Source organism: Dipodomys merriami, unplaced genomic scaffold (assembly GCF_024711535.1).
Source record: "Dipodomys merriami isolate MVZ:Mamm:240054 unplaced genomic scaffold, mDipMer1.0.p SCAF_63, whole genome shotgun sequence".
In the NCBI taxonomy this organism is placed as follows: domain Eukaryota; kingdom Metazoa; phylum Chordata; class Mammalia; order Rodentia; family Heteromyidae; genus Dipodomys; species Dipodomys merriami.
Genome location: NW_027206213.1, coordinates 7,271,331 through 7,296,676, shown reverse-complemented (window position 1 = coordinate 7,296,676; position 25,346 = coordinate 7,271,331). Strand labels below are relative to the sequence as shown.

Genomic DNA, 25,346 nt, shown 5'->3' with positions numbered 1-25,346 from the left:
CAGAGCACCAGATTTGAACCAAAAAGGGAAGAAACAGTGTCTAATTCCTGAGCTTAAGCTCCAATACAAGGAGCTGAGGGAGACTTAGAGGCTTAGAAAATGTATATATTTAATCAAATGTAATCTTATGTGAAAAGTAGCAGATATTCATATATTTAAAAACAAATGACCTATTGGTCATAGACCTATTGATCTATCTGAATGGTAGAATCATGTGCTTTTTACCATAACCAAGTCCCTTGTTTCAATCACCTACATGAAAACTAAATACTTTGGTGTAGTGTTTCATGGCTGAAGGTTAAATCTAGGAAATAAAAAAATAGCATTAGGTGGGTGCTGGTGGCTCACGCCTGTAATCCTAGCTACTCAGGAGGCTGAGATCTGAGCATCGAGGTTCAAAGCCAGCCCGGGCTGGAAAGTCCGCTGGAAAGTCCGGGAGACTCTTATCTCCAATAAACTACTAGAAAACTGGAAGTGGCATTGTGACTCAAGCGGTAGCGCGCTCGCCTTGAGCTGAAGAGTGCAGGGACAGTGCCCAAGCCCTGAGTTCAAGCCCCACGACTGCAAAAAAAAAAAAAAAGCATTATAAAGCCAGGAGCTAGAGGCTCAAGCCTATAATCCTAGCTACTCAGGAGGCTAAGATCTGAGGATCATGGTTTGAAGCCAGCCTGGGCAGGAAAAGTCTGTGAAGACTCTTAAACTCCAATAAACTACCAGAAAACGGGAAGTGGCTCTGTGGCTTAAGTGAGAGCACTCACCTTGAGCTGAATAACTGAGGAATAGTGCCCAGGCCCAGAGTTCAAGCCCCACTACCGACAAAAAAGAAAACAAAAACAAAAAACAGGAATGAGGGGATGGCTTAGTGGTAGAATGCTTGCCTAGCTTGCATGCAATCCTGAATTGATTCCTTAGTACCACATCAACAGAAAAAGCCAGAAGTGGCAGTGTGTCAAGTGGTAGAGTGCTAGCCTTTGAGCAAGAAAAAGAAGCTCAAGGACAGTGTTCAGGCCTTAAGTTCAAGCCCCAGGTCTGGCCAAAAAAAAAGAAAAGAAACAGGAATGACTATCTTCCAAAATTTAAAGAGCCAGATGATGGTGGCTCATGCCTGTAATCCTAACAATTTAGGAGGCTAAGATTTGAGGATCATGGTTCAAAGTGAGACCAGGCAGGAAAGTTCATGAGACTCTTATCCCCAAATAAGTACTCCCAAAAGAGGAAAAGAGAAAAAGCCGTTAGTAGAGCTGTGGGAAAGACATGAGCAAAGAAGTTCAGGGACAGTGCCCAGAACCCTATAGTCAAGTCACAGAACTGGCACCAAGTAAATAAATAAATAGGAATGAAGTACCAAAATGTGAACCCATACTAGTTCCTAATTTCTCAAGCCAGAAACATGTAAAATATTTTCATCTTGTTATAGTAGCACATACCTGAATACCCATTTGTGTATGAGCAAAGACAGAAGATCAATAATTCAAAACTAGCCCGAGCTATATAGTGAGAACGTCATCTCAAAAAACAGAATGAGAGTCGGGCGCTGGTGGCTCACGCCTGTAATCCTAGCTACTCAGGAGGCTGAGATCTGAGGATCGCGGTTCAAAGCCAGCCTGGGCAGGAGAGACCATGAGACTCCTATCTCCAATAAACCACCAGAAAACCAGAAGTGGCGCTGTAGCTCAAGTGGTAGAGCACTAGCCTTGAGCTGAAGAGCTGAGGGACAGCGCCCAGGCCCAGAGTTCAAGCCCCACGACTGACAAAAAAAAAAAAACAAACAAAAAAAAAAACAGAATGAAAGCTTGGCACTAGTGACTCACACTGGGAATCCTAGCTACGCAGGAGGTTGAGATGTGGGATTGCAAAGCCAGCCTGCCAGTAAACTTCATGATACTCTTATTCCCAATTATCCACCAGAAAAGCAGAAGTTGAGCTGTGGTTCAAAGTGGTAGAGCACTAGCCTTGAACAGAAAAGCTCAGGGACAGCGCCCAGACCCTGAGAGTTCAAGCCCCATAAGCTAAAAACAACAACAAATAAAGTTAAAGTGGAGCTGGGGGGGCTAAAGCACTAGCCTTGAGTGAAAAGAGCTCAGGGACACTGTCCAAGCCCAAAGTTCTAAGCCCCAGGACCAGCACCAATCAATCAATCAAGTGAACAAACTAAGAAAACAGACAACAGTCATTTCTTTGGAGGGGCACTATTTTTTCCTACACTAACATTTAAGTCAGTGGCTTACACTATACTGTATATTAATGACATGTTTCGTTAAATATTTTGTAATATTAACCTCTAGATGGCCAATACTACAAAGCAAGACTGTCTTGAAAATTCCAAAACAGTAAACAGTGGTCCAGAAAGCAGATGACAGTCAGCCCCAGAAGATCAATTAATAATTGAAGAAAGCTTATCTTAATATGAAAACGCCATGTTCCCCACTAGAAAGTTTAGACTTCTATATCTACTTTTCAGTGAAAATAAGTGACATAAGTAATTTGAAACTGCAAAGAATTCCAATAAACTTTATTTTTCCTAATGTAGCAGACAAAAGTTAAATATATATACAAGTTTAGCATAACTTCATTAAAACAAATAAAGTAGCATAAAGTCAACACATTCTCCTTTCTACATTCAACTGTAACAAGAATGTCAGGAATATAAGTTTAACTGTTATTCTTGAATATTCTCCTACCTTCACACTGGTTCCTTGGAAGAATCTTCCACCTTGTTTTTATCACATTTTCCAAAATTTGTAGTCCATAATACTGAAAATTGGAGAATAGAAGCATGTGAATATATTGTCACAGGACTGTCAATTCTCAGGCTTCACAAATGGACAGACATTCACACAGTTACATCTAACGTTTCAAAAAAATTATGCTATCAACTTTAATTACATATATAAACAAGAATCTATTCACCCATATACTCAGATTTCATGCATTTTCCTCATTTTACTGTTTACTATCCTATGTAACGTCCTGCTGTTTATACATGCTCACACCAGGAGGAAGAACCAAATAAAAAGCTCTTTAGCAGCCAAATAGGCTTATCTGCAGAAGGAAAAATAGCAGCCAGATATGAATTCACAGCATAAATGACTGCTTATAGGCTCACATACTTTAACAGGAACAGGCTCCCAAGAATTTAGCAGCTTGGATGCTATTAAGCTTCCTACCATCCTCTAAGAGCTGTAAGCTTTGGCCAAATATTAAAATACTGCCACAGACAGTTTCTACAATAAGTGTTTATAAGCATCACTGGTGTGTTACTTAAGGAGCAGCAAGACAACCCATGGATTCATTTTAAATTTAACCCACCCTTATATAGATGCTATTTCTACTAATTTAAAGATAAACTTTTGTGCACAGTCAAAATTATATACAAATGTATGTTGCAATCTGTGTCTACTTTTCAGGTATTCCTTCCTAAATAGAAAAGTTTAACTAAACGTAAAAAAGTAAAAAAGCAAAGATACCACTTTCAAGCCATTTTGTCCCTCCTGCTGATTATGCACTCTAAATAGTCAACCATGTTTATCAGTATGAGTTACTACCTAAAATTATAACTATGACCAATTAGTGTGGATAGGCAGGAGGAAAAAAAGGGACAAAAATTTCATGGTATATTTCATGGGAAGAACTAGGAAAGATTCAATTATAATACCTGAAAGGTAAACCCATTTGTATATAAATAACCACAGATTGCAAGTTTTGGCTGAGAATAAGAGTTCATCTTTAAAATGGTTAGTCATTATACACAATAAAATAGGAGCATTAGTATTTCAACCAAAGGGATCATGTGAATGCTCTTTTATCCAAAGCACAATATAGACTGTCCCAAACTACATTGTGCTCAGTCAATATTTTGCTGTTTTCATTTTTAATATTTCATACTTTACGGGAATTTTTTTGCCATCAACTCAAATCCTACATTTGCAGAACATTCCTTAAAGACTTCTAACAGAACAAGGCCAGAGCAAAATCCTGAAATTATAAATTTAATGCCATCAAAATGTTTCATAATCAGCAGTAAAGAGTGAAACTTTCATCCTCCTCATTTTTAAGAACAGAACTCTCCATAGACCAAGGTCTCAGAAAAATGTAAACAAGCAAAAACAGGACAAAAAGTTCCTGATTAATTAAAATTCTAAATTAGGTTTTAAAAACTTAACTACTCTAAACTTTTTCTGCAATTTTCATACACAAAATCAGACTGTCAAGATATTCTGTAAATCAAATGTGCTGCTTACCACGCAGAATGTGTCCTCTTGCTAAGAATTAATCAATTTAAAAGAACTATAAAACACAAGAAACAAAACTCTCCCTCTATAACTCATAGGTATGACCAATTTTTTCCTTTATATTTCCTAATTGAAAGTTTCCCCTTCCCTTAACTATATTCACTTATTTACTTCTTCCTTACTGGTTTAGTCAATACTTGGTTAAACAAAATATCTGTTTATTAATCTCTAGTCTTTTCTCCAACAGTAAAAAGGTAGAATAAACTTGCTGAACACACAATTTATATTTCATCTTTCTGCCAAGGACATTGAGGAAGAACACTTAACAAAATCTTTCTGGCCAAAGGAGTATGTATCACCATTAATAGCTTATGACCCAACCTATCTTTGACACAAAGAATCTGAACTTGAAACAGTTTTTATTCCTTTGGGGGAGGGGGGGTGGAACTCAAAAATCTGAAGGCCAATGATAAAATGCCTACATTAGAAATATCCACAAATCCATACATTCTATGAAACGAAACTGCTTTACATCTCAGAAACTGAGTAATCCACTTCTGAGTTATGAGGATGAGGGACAGATAACAGCAAAGACTGCATGAAAAAAAAAAAACAAATGCATGAAATGATCCCTATGGCAGAAATTTCTACTGAGCCCTTAGAAATATTTATTTTATGCATTGAATTCCCCTTTCCCCACCCACCTCCCATGAAACAAAAACAATTGATGAACAGAATTCAGTTAAAGGGAATCAAAAGGGTAGACCTTGTGGAGGCCTGCCGTCAAAGCCTAGCTGTGTCAGTTGCACAGGAAGACACCCCTTTTCTTCCTATTACAAGCAATCAACATAATGGAACATTATGATTAATATCAGGTAGTGTTAACATCTTTAAAGAAAAAAAAATGACTGCATAAAAGCCAAATGTCATAGTGCATAAATTTAGCACCAAATCATTTGTAATTTATGTAAATTGAAGAATTCTTTACCTGTTGCTTTCTTTCTGTTCCTCTAATCATCTCATTTTTCACAAGACAAATTTGAGTTTTTAAAAATACTGTTGATAAATCAACTTAAACATTAGTAATGTCTGTCAGTATAAAAAGCAAAATTTACCAGGCAAGCAAACAGGCAAACACTGCTATGTTACTCAAGGTTAGCACTTTGAGGAAGTTCTGGACTGTATTTTTGCCCTAAAATTTACAAGATGTCAAAACTAATTAATATTTTAAAATTAACACAGTCTGATTTCAGAAACAGATGTGAACATGGCTACTTTCTGTTTTAACACAATGTATATTAAATGGAAACCTTTTGTGTATTAAACAGAATGCCATGGTATTTTATTACTTAAAAGCAGTTTAAAGAGAAGTGTGAATCATCAAGCCTAAAACAGTCAAAACACATTTTGATCAACCCTTCTGTTCAAACTTAAGAAAAAAAGACCCGAATTATGACATTTAAAATTGCAAATAAAAACTGAGTGCTATCTCATTCAAATCATTGGTACCAGGGAGTAGGATTTTAAACTCTCCGTATGACTTGGGATTGGAGGGATCTAGCCTGTATTATATTGATTACTTGCCCAAAATAATTCTTGTTTTCATGTTTCATCTCTGAATATCATTCAGAATTTATACTACTTAGACCTGGATACATGTTCTAAAAAGAACAAAGCAAACAATCCCCCCCACCCAAAAAAAATGCCACCTTGCATACTCGGGACTATGTGCAAGAATTAACTATGTTTAAGACTAAATTTTGAAATAAGTAAACAGTATAAAATGATTTTATAACAGATGCTAATACTAAAAGTGAGATACCTTCCTCAAAGTTTAAGACTGGAAGAAAAGAAATAACAGATTTTAAAACCACCACTTGCTTACTTTTGTGTTCATATTCTGTGAGAATTCCAAAATTGTGTCAACTCTTGTCCACGCATCTGGATGTTCCTTTAAATGTGTCAGTACTTCTTGAGCCATTCTTTGCTAAAATATACAAAAAGAATTTTCAACTAACATATTATTTTAAATTCACTGAAATGTAATGCACTTAAAGCACAAATCCTGTAACAAAGATTCTAACAACTTTCAAGAACATTTGAGAAGTGACATTTACAAGAAATTACCTATTAAAAATTACAAAGCAGCTGGCACCAGTGGCTCACACCTTTAATTCTAGCTACTCAAGAGGCTGAGATCTAAGGATTGAGGATTACAGCAAAGGCAGTAAAGTCCATGAGACTATTATCTCCCTCCAAATAGCCACCAAAAGGACAGACTTGAAGCTGTGGCTCAAGTGGTAGAGCACTCGCCGTGAGCTGAAGAGTGCAGGGACAGCACCCAAGCCCAGAGTTCAAGCCCCACAACCAACAACAACAAAAAAAAGTGAGTGGTATGAAGTCAAGTCCAGATATAATGTCCAGGCCCCAGGATAGGCACAAAAAAGTACAAAGTATCATTACGTTAATTTAAAATGAAGCTATAATTAAAGCCTCACTTTAAATCAAGGTTATATGTTTGTGGTGCACACCTTTAATTCCAGATACTCTGAAAATACCGCTATAGAGATCTCAAGTTTAAGGCTGGGCCATACAAAGTAATAATCTATCTCAAAAATGAAATACAGGGCTGGGAAGGTGGCTCAGTGGTAGAGCGCTTGCCTTGCATGCCTGAGGCCCTGGGTTCGATTCCTCAGCACCACATAAGCAAAAAGAAAAAAGCCGGAAGTGGCGCTGTGGCTCAAGTGGTAGAGCTCTAGCCTTGAGCTGAAGAGCTGAGGGACAGTGCCCAGACCCAGAGTTCAGGCCCCACGACCAGACCAAAAATAAAAATAAAAATAAAAAAAAGAAATACATAAAGGTCTGATGCTTCATGCCTGTGTTCTTGTACCAGGATATATCAAGTTCAAGGCAAATCAAGTTATTATATAGCTGTCTTCAAAAGTGAGTGGTACAGGCTGGGTGCTGGCGGCTCACTCCTAGCTACTCAGAAGGCTGAGATCTGAGGATGGCTGTTCAAAGCAAGCCCAGGCAGGAAAGTCTGTGAGACTCTTATCTCCAATTAACCACCAGAAAACCAGAAGTGGTGCTATGCCTCAAGTGGTAGAGCACTAGCCTTGAGCTGAAGGGCTGAGGGACAGCACTCAGGCCCAGAGTTCAAGCCCCACAACCAACAACATCAACACAAAAAAGTGAGCGGTATGAAGTCAAGCACAGATATTAAAAAACCAAACAATAATATTTTAAGTAACATGTTCTAATGTCACCAATAAAAGATTTTGTCAGGAAAAATAAAAAATAAAAAAAATAATAAAAAACCAAACAACTGAGAGTGACACCAGTGACTCAAGCCTGTAATCCTAGCTACTTAGGAGGCTGAGATCTGAGGATCTGAGGGGATCATGCTTCGAAGCCAGCCCGGGCAGAAAAGTCCCTTGAGACTTTTATATCCAATTAACCACTCAAAAAAGCTGGAAGTGACTTAAGTGGTAGAACACTAACCTTAAGCACAGACTCAGGGACAGCTCCCAGGTTCTAAGTTCAAGACCCACAATGGATTTAAAAAAAAATCTAAATACTAATAAAGATCTATTCTGAAGTAAACATATCCTCATCACTTACTCCTAACTTTAAATATATACATCAAGTCTCTTGTGGTTTTTAAAAAAGACCTTATTATCACACTATTTCCACTATGAAATCCCAAATATTATTTCACATACAAAAATTTCTGTATCAGACCTACAAGCCAGGGAGAAATGGTGGTTTACACCTGTAAGCCAGGTTGCTCAGGAGGCTGAGCTCTGAGGATTGTAGTTTGAAGCCTGAACAGGTAGGAAAGTCTGTGAGACTTCCTACCCAAAAGCTGCAAAGCTATGGCCCAAGTGGTAGAACCCTAGCCTTGGGCAGGAAAAAACAAACAAACTCAAGGACAGGCACATATTCTGAGTTTCAGCTCCTGGACAAGTACTAAATAAGCAATTAACGAAGACCTACAAGTATTACACCCATGCTCTCATCACCTCCAATTAAGTATTAACATTTTGTTGTACTTGTCAAGTGTGTGTTATGATTTAAACCCAGGGTTTAGAACACGCTATAAAGCACACTCTACCATAAAGTTACATATCCAACTCCTATCAGTTTTCATTCTCATTATTTTTGTTTGTTTACTTTGCAATGGTACTGAGACTTGAACTCAGGGTCTGGGAGCTATCCCTTTAGCCTTTTACTCACAGCTCTATAATTTAAGCCACAGCTCTACTATCCACTGGATTTTTGGCTAGTTAATTGAGATAAGTTTCATACTTTCCTGACTCAGCAAAGGATTACAGGTGTGAGCTGTCAGCGCCTGGCTGACTTTTATTTTATTTCTTATGTCAGTCATGGGGCTTGAACTCGATGCCTGGGCACTGTCCCTAGCTCTTTTGCTCAAGGCTAGACACTACTACTTTGAGCCACAATCCCATTTCCAGTTTTCTGGTAGTTAATTGTAGATTAGAGTCTCGACTTTACTGCCCAGGCTGGCTTCTGAACCCTGATCCTCAGATCTCAGCCTCCTGAGTACCTAGGATTACCCAGCCTGAGCCATCAGCATCCTGCTGATTTTTATTTTTGAGACAGGTTCTTACTATCTAGTTCCATCTAGCCTCAAACTCATTATGTGGCATTGAATGGCTACCAAGTGCTCTAATTATAAATACATACCACACTTTTTTTCCTCCAAAAACATAGAAAAACTAAAACATTCATGAGATTTATTGTACTTTTCCCTAATGACATCTCATCTCTTAGGTTATCATTTTCGCTGAACACAGTAGCTCACAGTTGTAATCCTACTCAGGAAGATAGAATTGGGAGAATCATGGCTCATTGAGGGAAAAAAGTTCTTAAAATCCCATCTCAATCAATAAAAGGCTGGGAGCAGTGGCCTGCCATCTCAGCTACTTCAAAAACATAAATAGGGCTGGGAAGTTGGCTCAGTGGTAGAGTGCTTGCCTTGCATGCATGAGGCCCTGGGTTTAATTCCTCAGCAGCACATAAGCAGAAAAAGCCAGAAGTGGTGCATTAGTTCAAGTGGTATAGCGCTAGCCTTGAGCTGAAGAGCTGAGGGACAGTGCCTAGGCCGAGTTCAAGCCCAGGACTTGCCAAAAAAAAAAAAAAAATAGAAGCATTGTCTGGAAGAAAAAAATGTCAAGAATCTACTAGAAAAATAGTTCAAAGGGCCAGGGACATGGCTCAAGTACTAAGCATGCCATCCTAGGACGAATAATGACTGAAGTTCAAAACCAGTACCACCACCAAAAAAAAAAGTAACCACTTCCACGAATTTTATTTATTTATTTTTTTTGGTCCGGTCGTGGGGCCTGAACTCTGGGCCTGGGCACTGTCCCTCAGCTCTTCAGCTCAAGGCTAGCGCTCTACCACTTGAGCCACAGCGCCACTTCCAGCTTTTTTCTTATGTGGTGCTGAGGAATCGAACCCAGGGCCTCAGGCATGCAAGGCAAGCGCTCTACCACTGAGCCACCTTCCCAGCCCATGAATTTTATTTTTTTGTTGTCCATATTTTCATCCCACATGCATGACTTCCATAAAGTACAGTTGAATATTCTACATTACTAGCATATAGAGATCCAGAGCTATGGCTTAAATGACAGAAAAATTGCCTATCATGCATGAAAGTTTCGTCTAATGCTTAGTATCACCAAATAAAGTATTTAGAATTTCTTCTAGAATTTTCCCTTTCCATCTAAGTTTTTAAGATACAGTCATGGACTACAAATGTGGCTCAGTGGTAGAGTGCTTGCCCAGCATGCATGGGCTCAATTCCTCCATACCATATACACAGAAAAGACAGAAAAGGCTAGAAGTGGAGCTATGGATAAAGTGGTAGAGCTCTAGCCTTAAGCATAGAGAAAAGGCTAGAAGTGGAGCTATGGATAAAGTGGTAGAGCTCTAGCCTTAAGCATAGAGAGGCTCAGGGACAGAGCCCAAGTCCTGAGTTCAAGCTCCAGGACTGGCCAAAAAAAGAAAAGATCCAGTCATATTGGCATTATACAACTGGCTTCTTCACTTTAACTCAAGTTTTCTGGCTAATATAAATATATATTTACCAAAGAAGTTTTACTGGCACTTTTTTTCCTTTTTGCAACAAGTGCATCTTGAGCTGGGAGTGTTATATTTCAATCACTACAGCATTGCCCAGCATGCGCAAGGCCTTGCTTGGGTTTGATCCCTGGAATACCTCACCATTAAAAAAAAAAAAAATTTACAGGTCAATCTTCTACCATTTTGTAGCCTAGCTGGATTCTTTTTTTTTTTTTTTCTCCAGTTAATTGTGTGGCTTGACCTCTGGGCCTGGGAGTTGTTCCTCCGGACCTGAGCACCCTCAGCTCTTCAGCTCAAGGCGAGCGCTCTACCACTGAGCCACAGCACCACTTCCAGTTTTCTGGTAGTTTATTGGAGATAAGAGTCTCACAGACTTTTCTGCTCACACTGGCTTTGAACCACGATCCTCAGATCTCAGCCTCCTGAGTAGCTAGGATTACAGGCATGAGCTACCGACGCCCAGCTCTAGCTGGGTTCTTCCTTGTTCTATTTAATCAAAACTTAAAAGCAAAATGTAGGGCACCAGTGGTCACAGCTGTAATCCTCACTATGATCTGAATATCATGGTTCAAAGCCAGCCTAAGCAGCCTCTAGAAGAGCTGTGGCAATGGGTAGAAGGCAAGCCTTGAGCAAGAGCTCAGAAACAGTGCCCAGACCCTAAGTTCAAGACTCAGTACCAGCATACACACATGTACATAAGCAAAAAGTTTGAAAAACTTTTAAAACTTAACAAGGTCCAGAATTCAGTGGATCTGTGGCCCGAGTGGTAGAACGCTAGACTTGAGCAAAAGAAGCTCAGGGACAGTGCCTAGGCCCTGAGTTCAAGCCTCAGGACTGGCAAAAAAAAAAAAAAAAAAAAAAAAAGGATTGACCAAGCCCCAGTGCCTCATACTTATAATCCTACCTACTCAGGAAGCTGAAATCTGAGGATTATAATTTAAAGCCAGTTTAGACATTAAATTTTGTGACCATTTAAGCACCAAAAAAGCCAGAAATGGAGCTGTGGCTCAAAATGGTAGAGTGCTTACCATGAGCAAAAGAGCTCAGAGACAGTACCCAGGCAGTAAGTTCAAGCCCCAGGGCTGGCACAAAAAATAAATCAAAAAAGCATATGCTTATTTGGGCTTTCGTATTAACAAATTATTGGACACAATCTTATTTAAAATTATCTTATTCATCAAGAAGAAGAAATAATGCTGTTGTTTAAAACTTTAACTTAATTTATAGTAGTTCCATCTCCTGAAACTCAACAAAGCCATAATGGAATGTGAGAAGTAAGTTACCTAAATTCCACAATGAGGAAAAATCTTTTTTCCCAGTCCTGGGGCTTGGATTCAGGTCCTGCCTGAGGACTGTCCCTGAGCTTCTTTTGCTTAATATTAGCACTCTACCTCTTGAGCCACAGAGCCCCATCCAGCTTTTTCTATTTATGTGGTACTGAGGAATCAAACCTGGGATTTCATACATGGTAGGCAAGTACTCTATCACTAAACCACATTCCCAGCCCCACAATGAAGATCTGAGACTAAAGGTTAAGCATTACAATTTACATGTCTATTTACTCATTTTTTTGGGGGAGGGGGGGGTCCGGTCGTGGGGCCTGAACTCTGGGCCGAGGATCTGTCCCTCAGCTCTTCAGCTCAAGGCTAGCGCTCTACCACTTGAGCCACAGCGCCACTTCCGGCTTTTTTCTTTTTGCTTATGTGGTGCTGAGCAATCGAACCCAGGGCCTCAGGCATGCAAGGCAAGCGCTCTACCACTGAGCCACCTTCCCAGCCCTATTCACTCATTTTCTTACCCACTTACTACTTGTTCACTACTCACTTAACTCATTTATACAGATCTGACATATAGCCCAGAGTGGCATCAAACTTGCAATCCTCCTGCCTCAGCTTACTAAATGTTGGGATCACACCTATGTACTACCATGCTTAACCATACACATTTTAAAATTTGATTTCATTAAAGAGATAGAGTTTCATGTAAGAAAATGATAAAAATGCAAAAACAAGTGATACCAAGTTTTTTTAGGACCAGAATTTTAACTCTCTATCTGAGTAAATCCACTAAGTAATTTGAATCTAACCAGTGATCTATGATTTTATGTGTAGATTTACATAATAAGATCCATATCTAGTAAAACCTAGTAACATTGCTAGTGCTTATTATTATTATTTTTTTTTTTTTTGGCCAGTCCTGGAGCTTGAATTCTGGGCTCTGTCCTTGAGCTCCTTTTGCACACTTGAGCCACAGTGCTACTTCTGGATTTTTCTGTGATTAATTGGAAATAAAGAGTCTCAGAGTCTCAGGCTTTACTGTGCAGGCTGGTTGGAACCAAAATCCTCATATCTCAGCCTCCTGAGTAGCTAGGATTACAGGTATGCTTTAAATCTTTTAAAGTGATGAACATTCTACAAAAACACTTCCCACACTACCACAATGCATTCCAATCACTACATACACATTTTCTTTCATATTATTTTAACTTCTGAAGTTACCTCTAAGCATATATATTCTATTATCTTTATTATTTTGTTCTGATATCTTTACATAACATTCTTTTAGTATCTTAAAGCCTCAGCAAAGAATTAAACAGAAAAAAAAAACAAAAAAAGAAATTCAAGTGTAAGAAAAAAACATATCATCTGCCTGTGCTTCTAACTAAATAGTGAAAGCATTTTAGTTGCTAAGCAATAGAGTTCAAGACATTTTTCAGACCTCACTACTGGAGAAAACACCAACTCTTCTTCCCTATCTCTCCATTCCCCACTTGCCTAAAAATAAACTTAAGGTAGTCCTAATTTTTTTTTTTTTGGTCAGTTACAGGGTTTGAATTCAGGACTTGGGCACTCTCCCTGAGCCTCTTTATGCTCAAAGCTAATGCTGCTTTACCACTTTGAGCCACAGCTTCACTTTCAGTTTTTGAACAGTTAATTGGAGGTAAGAGTCTCACAACAACTTTTCTTCCCCAGGCTTGGTTCATACAACGATCCTCACATCTTAGCCACCTGAGCAGCTAGGATTACATGTGTGAGCCACTAGCACCCAGCCCAGTCCTAACATCGTTATATGTCTAAATGATCGACTATACTACCCCACCTAGGAAAAATTTTTATAAATCTACAGATTAAAAGGAAAGACAGCCAGGTGTTGGTGGCTCACGCTTATAATCCTAGCTACTCAGGAGGCTGAGATTTGAGGATTGCCAGCCTGAGCAGTAAAGTCAGTGAAACTTTTATCTCCAATTAACCTCCGGAAAACCGGAAGTGGTCCAAGCCCAGAGTTCAAAATTCACAACCAACCAACGGTGGGGGGGGGGAGGGGGCTGAGAAGGTAGCTCAGTGGTAAAGCGCTTGCCTTGCCTTCATGCGGCCCTGGGTTTAATTCCTCAGCACCACATAAGCAGAAAAAGCCAGAAGTGGCACTATGGCTCAAGTGGTAGTCTTAGCCTTGAGCTGAAGGACAGCGCCCAGGCCAGAGTTCATGGTCCACGACCAACGACAACAAACTACCTTTCTCTAAAACTGCAAAACATTACTTATACAGCATTACAATATATCCCAGATAAAAATCACCACTAATTCTATTATAAGTTTACAACATTGGCTTGTTCATCTTACCTTTTAAAAGTTATCAACTAGATTAAAAAGAACAGAGATTAAATAGATTCAACAGGTGAATCAATATAAGCAAACTAAATGGACTTCTTCCTAACTGCTAGGAGCTGAGACTTGAAAAATCACTTTGAAACCAGCCCAGGCAGAAAAGTCTTCAGGACTCCAATTCCAATTAAACAGCAAGATACCAGATTATAGGTGTGGCTTAAGAAGTGAACTACAGTGAACAAGCAAACAGAAAGAGCTCAGGTCTGTTTTTTGGGTTTTTTTTTGGTCCGTTGTGGAGTCTGGAGTCTTAAGTCTGGGCCCGAGCGCCCTCAGCTCTTCAGTTCAAGGCTAGCACTCTACCACTTGAGCCACAACACCAATTCCGGCTTTTTCTGCTTATGTGGTGCTGAGGAATTGAACCCAGGGCCTCATGCATGCAAGGCAAGCACTCTACCACTGAGCCATCTTCCCAGCCCAGATCTTGATACCTGAATGTAGTGTAGCTTAGTGGTACAGTACTTGCCTACCACGCATGAAGCCTTAGGTTGGATTCCTCAGTACCGCATAAACAGAAAAAGCCAGAAAGGGGCACTGTGGCTCAAGTGGTAGAGTAATAGCCTAGAGCAAAAGAACCTCGGGAGCCCCGGGACTGGCAAAAAAAAAAAAAAGTTTCGTTGAAAGCAACCAACTTTCATGCTTTTCAACCTCTCACGTTTAAGTAGAAAGCAGCCCGAGTGGCCTAACATGCTTATACACAGCATGAACGTTTTCTTTTCTTTTTTTTTGTTGGTCATGGGGCCTGAACTCTGGGCCTGGGCGCTGTCCCTCAGCTCTTCAGCGCAAAGCTAACACTCTAAGACTTGAGCGTCAGCCCCACTTCCGGCTTTTTCTGCTTATGTGGTGCTGAGGAATTGAACCCAGGGCCTCATGCATGCAAGGCAAGCACTACCACTGAGCCACCTTCCCAGCCCCAGCATAAACCTTTTCTCCTCAGAATGTCCATGGCCATCTTTCCTTTTATCATAGTAAAACAGTACTGTAGGATTTCACAAGGGAATGAAAATACCATACATACTTAGTACCTACACATCATTCTTGACTAAATATTTATATTATACATACTTAATACCTATACATCATTCTTGACTAAATATTTACATTAAAAAAGTATATTCATCTTACAGATTCTAAGAAGTACAATAATACCTAGCAAAAACAAATTTCTGACAATTTAAAACTTCCTATCTAGCTCAGTGCTGGCGACCGTGCCTACAATCCTAGCTACTCTGGAGGCTAAGATCAAGGATAAAGATTCAAAGCCAGCCCTGGCTTTGAAAAGACACTGAGACTCTTATCTCCAATTAACCTCCAGAAAACGGGAAGTAGTGGTGTGGCTCAAAGTGGTAGAGTCCTTTGAATAAAAGGGCTCAGGGAAAGACGGGCTCAGGTGGTTCTTGCCTGTAATCCTAGCTACTCAGGAGACTGAGATCTGAGGATCGCGGTTCCAAGCCAGACCGGGCAGGAAACTCTGTGAAATTCTTATCTCCAATAAACCACCTGAAAACCGGAAGTGGCGCTGTAACTCAAGTGGTAGAGCACTAGCCTTGAGCTGAGGGACAGCGCTCAGGCCCAGAGTTCAAGGCCCACGACCGACAAAAAAAAAAAAAAAGAGCTCCAGAATACACAGAGGCCTGGAGTTCAAGCCCAGTAACAGACAAAAACCAGAGCTGGGAAGTTGGCTCAGTGGTAGAGCGCTTGCCTTGCATGCATGAGGCCCTGGGTTTGATTCCTCAACACCATATAAGCAAAAAAAAAAAAAAAAAAAGCTGGAAGTGGCGCCGTGGCTTAAGTGGTAGAGTGCTAGCCTTGAGCTGAAGATTTGAGGGACAGCGCCCAAGCCCAGAGTTCAGGCTCCACAACCAGACCCAAAAAAAAAAAAAAAAAAAAAACAGACAAAAACCAATCAGGTGGGCACTGGTGGCTCATGCCTATAACCTAGCTACTCAGGAGGCTGATATCTGAGAATCTGTTCAAAGCCACCCCAGGCAGGAAAGTTTGTGAGACTCTTACCTCCAATTAACCACCAGAAAATCAGAAGTGGTGCTACGGCTCAAGTGGCAGAGCATTCCCCTTGAGCTGAATCCAGAGTTCAAGCCCCACAACTGGGATGGGGGGGGGGAGCCCCTGCAGAGGAGGGAGGGAGGGCTGCGCTGGAAGGGAAGACACTAAAAAACTTCCTTTCTACTTAAAGAACTTCGTCCAACCAAGAACCTAATGTTTTGACAACAAAACATATACTATCAGGCTGGGAATGTGGCTTAGTGGTAGAGTGCTTGCCTAGCATGCATGAAGTCCTGACTTCAATTCCTCAGTTCCATATAACAGAAAAAGCCAGAAGTGGCACTTGTGGCTCAAGTGGTAGAGTGCTAGCCTTAAGCAAAAGAAGCTCAGGGAACATTGCCCAGCAGCGCCCAGGCCAAGTTCAAGCCCAAGACTGGCAAAAAAAAAAAAAAAAAAATCAGTTATTTGTCTCATCACATTAAAAGATTTTTGAGGGCTGGGCACTGGTGGCAAATGCTGTAATCCTAGCTGATATTCAGGAGGCTGAGATCTGAAGGTCATTGTTCAAAGCCAGCCTGGGAAGGAAAGGCCAAGAGTCTCATATCTCCAATTAACCACCAGAAATTCAGCCAGTAGAAATTCAGAAGTGGTACTGTGGCTCAAAGTGGTACAATGCTAGCCTTCAGCAAAAAAAGAGATCAGGGACAGGGCCCAGGCCCAGAGTTCAAGCACCACAACCAACAACAACAACAACAAAAAAAAAGATTATGAATTCAAGTTGGGTGCCAATGGCTCACACCTGTGATCCTAGTTACTCAGGTTGCACTCCGAGGATCACCATTTGAAGCCAGGCTGGGCAGCAAAGTTCATGAGACTTTATCTCCAATTAATATCAAAAAGCCAGAACTGGAGCTTCAAATGGTTTAGCACCAGCACCCGCCTTAAGCAAAAATTTAAAGAACAGCTCCCAGATCCTGAATTCAAGACGCAATACTAGCACTAAAAAGAAAAAAAAAAGATTTTGAATCCAATTTCAAAAATTTTTACACACCTTTTTTTGTCCGTTGTAGGGCTTGAACTCAGGACTTGGGTGCTGTCCCTCATCCTCTTTGTGCTCAATGCTAGCATTCTACCACTTGAACCACAGTGCCATTTCCAGTTTGTGAGAGGTTAATTGGAGATAAGATTCTTACAGGGACTTTTCTGCCTGGACAGGCTTCTAAGCATGATCCTCAAACCTAAGCATCCTGAGCAGCTAGGATTACAGGTGTTAAGCCACTGGTGCTCACCAACACCCAACTATTTTAGCAGTCTGGGGATGTAGCTCAGTGAAAATGCACTTTCCTAGCATGTGCAAGGGCTTAGGTTCAATCACTAGTACCACCAAAACAAAGCAAAACAAAAACCCCACAAAAACAAACCAAAAACTGTTTCATTCCACACGTGTTGCCTTATATCACATACCATTTAAGATTTTATACACATTTTTGCCTCACCTATTTTTCTTTTGTACAGATATGAACCTGAACTACAGCCCCAGCCCTTACCTTTTAGTTAGGTGTATAAAAATAAATAACACAAAACCTTAAACTGATCAAAACATGGTTCATATTTATCCCATTTATTTATATATATATATATGCATATGTATTACATTTTCTATACTAATAGTACCACTTTTACAAGTACACCGAACTCAAATAATGCCGAAGTATTCATAGATTTTTTTTTCATTTGAAAAACGTTTTTTATTGTTATTATAAAGGTGATGGACAGAGCGGCTCCTTCATAGTAGATTTTTAAACAACTATCTTAATTCTGTAGTTTAAGGGTTTAAGTGCCTTAGAACAGTGGTATTAACTGCAAGCATGTTAAGGTACATATGACCCTTAATATCTAACAAAAAATGTACTTTTGACTGTCTTATGAAAGAGAATAGAGGGTTCTGAAGTTAAGAACAGAATAAAGCCAGGCACTGGTGGCTCACGCCTGTAATCCTAGCAACTCAGGAGGCTGAGATCTGTGGATCGAGGTTCAAAGCCAGCCCAAGCAGGGAAGTAACCGGAAGTGGTGCTGTGGCTCAAGCAGTGGAGCGATCAACGAACTGAAGAGTGAATAGCGTTCAAGCACTCAAACCAACATTCACTGTACTTTACAATTCCAAATTAATGTAAACTATAAAATACCTTCTGAAAAAAAGTAGTTAATTTACTCAACAACTTTCTTAGCATTCTGATAATGTTATAAAGTTTTGGTCAGCCACCTTACCTGGGCTCCTTCTCCATGGTATAAGCAATTCACAACATTGTCTAAAAGGTTGATATCCAGTTTTTGGCTGAAATCAAGCAGCTGACGAGCTGCATGGTCTGCTAACATTGTCATAATTGCTGGCATAGATTACTGAAAGAAAAAAAATGAAGTTGCCAATAAATATAGTTTTGAAATGAACAGTCAAAAACTTTCTTCTCAAGTTATTTTGCTTCAACCACATTCTTACATATATTTTAATTAAAGGATGTATGAGAGACTAAACTTATTACAAAACAATAAACACAAGTAACAAAAGCTACATAACTTATCAACCCCTTAACTTCATTAGTTTCTAAGGTCCATTCTTCCTAATGTTTTTAAAGACCAGAAAAAGTTCACAAGTCTAACATTAAAAAGTCTACTAGCCTATTTTTAAGTGACTTCACTTTCTTACTCTAGAAGATTTTAGGGCCCTAAAAACAGATAGTTACTAATCTGGATTACAAAATTTTCAAGGATGGGCTAATGAATACTCCTTGGCTCAACAAGCAGAATCTTCTGAATGGTTTAGTATAAGCAGTTCCCTTCACATATTTTTAAGATACGCTGAAAACAGTACAATTGATTTTAAACCTTAAATGTGTGTAAAGAACAGTGATTAGGAAGAACAAATGTTTCATAAATCTTGATACTAATTCTGTTAACCTCTACAGAGTTCAACCCATTCAAATTTGCATTCAAAGATTAATAGTACTTACATCTACATGTACACAGCATGTACATTCCTCAACTGTATAGTCTAGAGAAAAAATACTCGATGGTAATAGGCCGAAGGTATTTTTAAATGTTCAGGTATTTACTCACAAGGTTTAAGCTTCCAAATAAAAGAAATCTTTGCCTTAAATGTAGTAAAACACTGGTTTTCATGTGCATTGTTTATCCTCCTAAGATGCTTCAGGCATATACCTACACTTTTAGTTGCCTAGAATTACAAAAATCTTTCCTATTTTTTCAAAGACAATGCCAAAAATCTGACTGGCTCAATCTATAACTCTTGACCTTTTTTGTTGCTGTCAACATGCAACAGAATTGAGAACACCCTAACTGTATCCCAGTTTTATATGATTAAAGAGGACTCTGGACACTTTGAAATGCTTCTATGAAACCGTTGGTGTACAGTATCCAGGATAAGGAAATGAATGGTTAAGTTGATTACATTGTGTTTGGACCAACTAGCCTACAGGAAAAAGTTATTTTTTGGCTATTTCACAGCATTTTAAAACGTCTTCATAACTGCAGCAATTTAAATGCAAATGTTTTTTACTTAAAGATGTCAAAACAAATGTTAATCACAATAAATCATTAGACCAAATGATGAGTCACTCAGGTTAGCTATAATGTAAAATAAGTCAAAATATTGAGACAATACAAATATTTTTATTCCTCTAGAGCTTTTCTGTCCATTACTGAGAAAAAAAATGAAACTTCAAAAGCTGAAGGAAAATTAAACATTTTAATAGCACTAGTACCTGCAATACAAAAGAAACCATAACTAAAGCGATACAGAAAGATAAATTCTAGAACTACACGCATATGTATACCTTCTTCCCTTACCTTCAAAGGCTATAAAACTTTAAATAGAGTAAAAAAAAAATCTTAAAAATTAAAGCAAAAAGCAATGTCCAATAAGCATCAAGATGGATATAAAAGTTTTGATTTTTTTGGGGGGGTGGTTAAAAATTAAATGAGCTTTCCTGCGCCTGCCTTGTCATAACTTACAGCTAAAAAAAACAAAAGATCAATAGTGACCTGTAAAAAGTTTGACTTTCAAGTATTGTCCGTAGGAGTTCTCCATGTTAGGTTTAAGTGAAAAATCAGTTTTAGAAGAGAAACATTTAAAATGCAGTAGTTTGCCATCCTGAGAACTAGCGGTTATCTTCGAAATGACCTACCTATTCTTGAAGTGTACGTAATACAGAAATGGCGGCTTTTGTGGTCAATGCCAAGCACATTTAGTCCCCCAAATCGAACAGCTTCCAAAACATTCCTTCCACAACAGTGTCCCACATGCATAAGACACACAACCAGAGAGGCAGTAAACATTCCTAACAGCGAGAGAGGCAGAACCATAGCGCTTCCTTTTTCCTACTTGGGGGCCTTCAATCTTCAAGTCTACTCACTGAATTGCATATCCTAAGGATTATTTAGCAATGGTGTGACTCTACAAGTGATTACCAAAATACCTTCACTCCCTACCACGGCTGCACCCTGCCAGCTTGCATCTAACCCCCAAAAAGTCTTAACCGCTACTTCATGGTAACTTCACGCTAAGGTGAAAAACAGACTGCTTTTACAAAGCCAAAAGACAGCCACTTAGGTGTGTGGGGCAACCGCCGGCTTCATTCAGTAGAAACACACCTCACTAGGGCCCGCCCTCCCCAGGCTTCCCACCCGAAGCGAGCTGCCGCACTTCTAACTATAGCTCCCCAGAGCACGCACTCACCCCGCCCCTACTCGCGGGAGGCTCGGAGACCAGCCGCCCGAAGTTCACCGCCCCAATCTCCATGCAGCATGGCCTCAGCCCGATCAAAAGAGGCCTGGGCTTCCTCTACTACACCACTTCCTCCCCTCCGCCCCAAACTACGAAGACTCTAGAATGAAGGAGACTCTGGGCATCCCCCACTACACGCTGCCCCGAGTGAATGATTCGACCAACTTCACGTATATACACGCGAGCCCCAGGAAAGAAAACTACCACACTGAACCCCACGCGCAGATCTCTCAAAAGCTTAACTTATTTCTCCTACTTCTCGTCCTACTTTGCGAAAAACCCCAAATACAAAACCCTCCCCCCCAAAAAAAAAACAACCCCCCCAAAACAAACCACAACAACAAAAAACCCGGAGAGCTTTCGAGTTTCCACGCCGGAGGAGCAGGGACTTAGGGAGCCCCTCCCTCCCCCATCCCAAGCTCTCCACCGAGGGCCACGTGATGCAGGCGGACGTTTCAATGCTGCTGCACTAAATATTTCTGGAAACTTCCACTCCTATTAATTTACAGAGATGTTCCTGAAATCACCCCAACTTCTTCCCAGCCTTTTAGGCTGGGGAAGCCCTTCTTCCACCCCTTCGCGGGGCTCGGCTTCCCCACCACACACCTCGCCTTCCTCCACCGCCACCCGCACACGCCAATGACCCAGCAAGCGCTCCCCTCCCGCGGCCGCCTCCATCTCCCCCCCCCCCCCAGCGACAGGAGCGGCTCCATTCATCGCAGCCTCCGCCGTGGGCCTGGCGCGCCCGCCGCCGCCTCCCGGGCTCGCCTCCCGCGGCCGCCGCGCCCCACGCCGGCCTCCTCCTCCCGCCCGCCCGCCCGCCCGTGCCGCCGCCGCCGCCGCCGCCCGACCCTCGGCCACTGAAGACAGAGTCGACTTACCCAGAGATCGAACCAACTGCTTCTTCCTTCCTTGTCGGGGCTTAGGGCGAGGGAAGGAGGGGAGGGGGAAGAGGGGAGGAAATCAAGGTGGGTTTCAGTTTTCCCACCTTAAAAAAAAAAAGGAAATTAAAAAAACGGAGAAGGGCAAACAAAAATGAAAAAAAAAAGCTCACTATTTACTATTCCAGGGACGCCTCCCCCGAACACACACATAGACTGACACACACGCACTCGCCCCACCAAAAAACAGGGGAACGGGTCTGAGGGAGGAATGCTCCCGCCCGGCCGGGGACTGAGGAAAGGGGGAGGGGAACGGGGCCAAGTCCCGAAGCCTCAGCGCCGGGAGGACCCTCCGGCCACAGGCGGCGGCGGCGGGAGCGGCGGGAGTCGGGGTGGAGAGTCCACACGGCCCGGGAACGCTCCGCTGCCAGTTGCAGTCCGACTCCCCCAACCACAACACCGCTCCCACTCTCACGCGGCTACGGCGCTGGGCCCCCCCACCCGGGCTCGCCTAAACTTTCCCCCCTTCTCCCGCTCCTCAGCGACTGGTGGTTCCCCCCTCCCCCTCGGGGTGGTTGCACGGACTGCAGCAGCAAAGACTGGAACGGGCAACGCCGCCGGGGCTGTAGCTACTGTTGCTCTGGCTGATGCTGTAGCTCCCGCTGCTCCTGCCGCGGCCGCTGCAGCCGCTTCTCCCCCTCCTCCTAGTGCCTCAAACTCGGAACCGGTTGAAACCGGTTCAGACTGGGAGATTCCATCTCGGTTGAGTTTTCAGCCCATGGCGCCGCGGAGCGTTTGGAACCTGGGCCTCCGCCCCCAGCCCGCCCGCTCATTGGTCGGTTCTAGCCACAGCCGCGCCATCAGCACATCTTGTATTGGTCTGAATGCCCGTCAATCCCACCTCAAGGCTCCACACGAGCCCGCCGCTTCGGCCCCCGCCTCTTTCCAGCAGCGATTTGCCCGCAGAGTGGGGGAGGGGAGGAGGGGCGGGACGAAGAGGAGTGAAGAAGCGGGGTGGGGGTAGAGGAGGAGGCGGGTTGAAGAACTGAGCCCAGCAGAGAGAAGGGAGCGAAGAGAAGCTGCGGGGAGGATTGGCTTGAATGATCTGTCAATCAAACGTATCCCGCCTTCGACTTCCTTTCCCCCTCCCGCGACTCCCCCCTCCCAGTGTGTGGCTCGCAGGCCCAGCCTTTCTGGCTCGTTCATTGGCTGGACGCCTTTGGTGACGGAGAGGGTGGAGCGCAGCTCGTGAGCTGCTGGCGGCGCGAGTTTGAGCCTGGCGCGGTAGCGTTCTCCCGGCTTTCCCGAGCTTCGCGCCGGCTGGCTCCCGCCAACCTGCTGAGGGGGCCTTAGCCCCCCCTCGGACACGCCCCTCGGATGGGGGCTGCTCTTGGAAGGCGGAGGGAGCTTCCAGTTGTCTTTAAACCTGGGAGGGGTGGAAGGAAGGGAGTAAAGCACACTTCGGAGGTCGGTTGTAGGCCCCGGACCTCGGCAGTCCGCGATAGAGGCCTCAGAGCCCGGGAGTTGAAGATTCGAATAACCAGGCGGAGGATGGCGTGAGCTGCGAGGCGGGCTGCCTGTGGCGCCCAGTGATCATCCTCAAGTCCCAGGAAAGGTATCGGGACCGTAGGCCAGCCCACTAGCTTAACTCTTGTCTCCCTAGTCTGGAATTTGCCTCGACCACAAATCCTTCCTAAAAATGAAGACTGTAATCCCTGTGAGTGCTTAACCACCTCAGTTATTCACCGGGTAAACTTGTGCCCACCCGGGTACTCTAGTCCTGAGCCGGACGCTGCTGCCTTTCAGTTTAGCCGCCCTCTGCACTACTTCATCATCACCAAATAGTACTGTCCGAAAGCCACGCACATGGCCTTTCACATGGTTGCCTCTCCTGTTTGTCCCCTAGAGTCCTCCAAATCAGCTTTAACAGATTGTGCTTGCTTAAAAAAGGAGCAATCTGCCCTCCAACATGTACTAGGCCCATTGTGCCACCAAGAGGTGGATAACTGGTTTATTAAATCAACAAAATTTTCTTTAGCACATTTTCATTCACAACAGACAATGGCTTAACACCAATTTTCCTCTCCACTCAAAACCGGGCAGTAATGTAATATTTAAATGTACTAAAATGTAACTGGATTACTTCCAGACCTAAGGTTTTTACTTATTACCTAAGACTTAGTGCTGAGGAACATTTTTTTTTTCTGCCAAGGCCCATTGGATATTAAAAACATCATTTGAGGACCTAGAATTACTGTAGTTTGCTTTGAATAAAAAGCTGTTCTAAAAAAGTGAGAGAAGAGATGGGTTAAGAGAGAAGGGTGACAACGTCACTTTGTATTCATATGCTGTATTGTAGAATGGGAACTTCTTTGTACCACTACTTAAAGATAATAAATAAAGTAAAGTGAAATAGAAAGCTGCTTCTAGGTTTATTGAGTTTCAAGTCCCACCTGCAATTACCTTGGTAGGGCTACACTTACAGTTTCTCAGGTCTATGTTCCCCATAATAATATAATGTATATGATAAATTTTGGTCCTTTGGAATACTTGAATTCTATTATCAGAAATAGTGTTCTATTATTTTTTGTCTAAACAGTGCACTTGTGCATGCCTGTAATCCCAGCTCTCAGATGCTTTTCTTCATTGAGGTTATTATTGTTAATATTTTTCTAATTTGGTGGTGCTGTGGTCAAACATGCCTTGTACTTTCTAGACAGGCACTCCACCACTGAGCCACACTTCCACCCCTTCACCCCACAATTCTTGAATTAGAAGCACTATATTCTTTCTCCTAATTCATATTGTCTCACAAAATAAAAGCAAGAAGAACATAGCCCACAAATTCCCTTTCTCCACTTGTCACTTGTATACATTAAAATTTTATTTTATTTTTGTCCTCAAGTGTGAAAATAGAACAATGGACCTGTTGGAATTGTATAGAAAAGGGGGAGGAAGGTAAAGGAGAGTCAGTGGAGGTGGTAGAGTGGTTAAAATACATAGAAATGCCGGGCACTGGTGGCTCACGCCTGTAATCCTAGCTACTCAGGAGGCTGAGATCTGAGGATCACGGTTCAAAGCCAGCTCGGGTAGGAAAGACCATGAGACTCCTATCTGCAATAAACAACCAGAAAACCAGAAGTGCCTCTGGCTCAAGTGTTAGAGCACTCGCCTTGAGCTGAAGAGCTGAGGGACAGCGCTCAGGCCCAGAGTTCAGGCCCCACAACCGACAAAAAAAAAAAAACATAGAAATGTCACAGTGAATCCCCCTTTGTATTTGCTAATGTATGCAAATAAAAATAAAATAATTTTAGATAGGATCTTGATATGTAGCACAGCTGGAATCAAACTTACATTCCTCTTGCCTTATAAAGACAATTTTTCTCTTTCAGTAGTAGGGGATCAAACCTGGGCCCTTCTACCTATTAGGCAAGTATTCTACCAATGAGCCACACATCCAACCTTTGACCTTTGAAGACAGATTTCTCTATGTAGCCCCAGTCTGGCCTCAAACTCCTAGTCCACCTGCCTTTGATTCCTGAGTGTTAGGATTACTAGCTAAAAATTATTTCTAATTTAAAAAGTAATAAGTGATTACGATTAACAATTAAAACAATAAGAAAACATTTCAAACAATAGGGGGGAAAAGTCAGTAGAG

The 25,346-nt window shown here is 41.8% G+C and overlaps 1 protein-coding gene across 2 annotated transcripts in view; it reads right to left on the bottom strand.

The window, feature by feature from the left end:
- The window catches only part of LOC138815267 (exportin-1), a 56,099-nt gene extending 33,614 nt beyond the window's left edge, over nt 1–22,485 (bottom strand). The window contains exons 1-5 of one of the 2 annotated variants that reach the window (XM_070004562.1): nt 22,274–22,485; nt 21,689–21,795; nt 18,275–18,406; nt 6,118–6,219; nt 2,682–2,754 (exon numbers count right to left, since the gene is read on the bottom strand). In XM_070004562.1, coding sequence (XP_069860663.1) covers nt 2,682–2,754; nt 6,118–6,219; nt 18,275–18,400 — 301 coding nt within the window. In that variant the 5' untranslated portion in view covers nt 18,401–18,406; nt 21,689–21,795; nt 22,274–22,485. Of the gene's footprint in view, nt 1–2,681; nt 2,755–6,117; nt 6,220–18,274; nt 18,407–20,208; nt 20,716–21,688; nt 21,796–22,273 lie in introns of those variants that run through there. The other variant, XM_070004563.1, reaches the window with a different exon arrangement.
- Between the last annotated feature and the right edge of the window lie 2,861 nt (nt 22,486–25,346).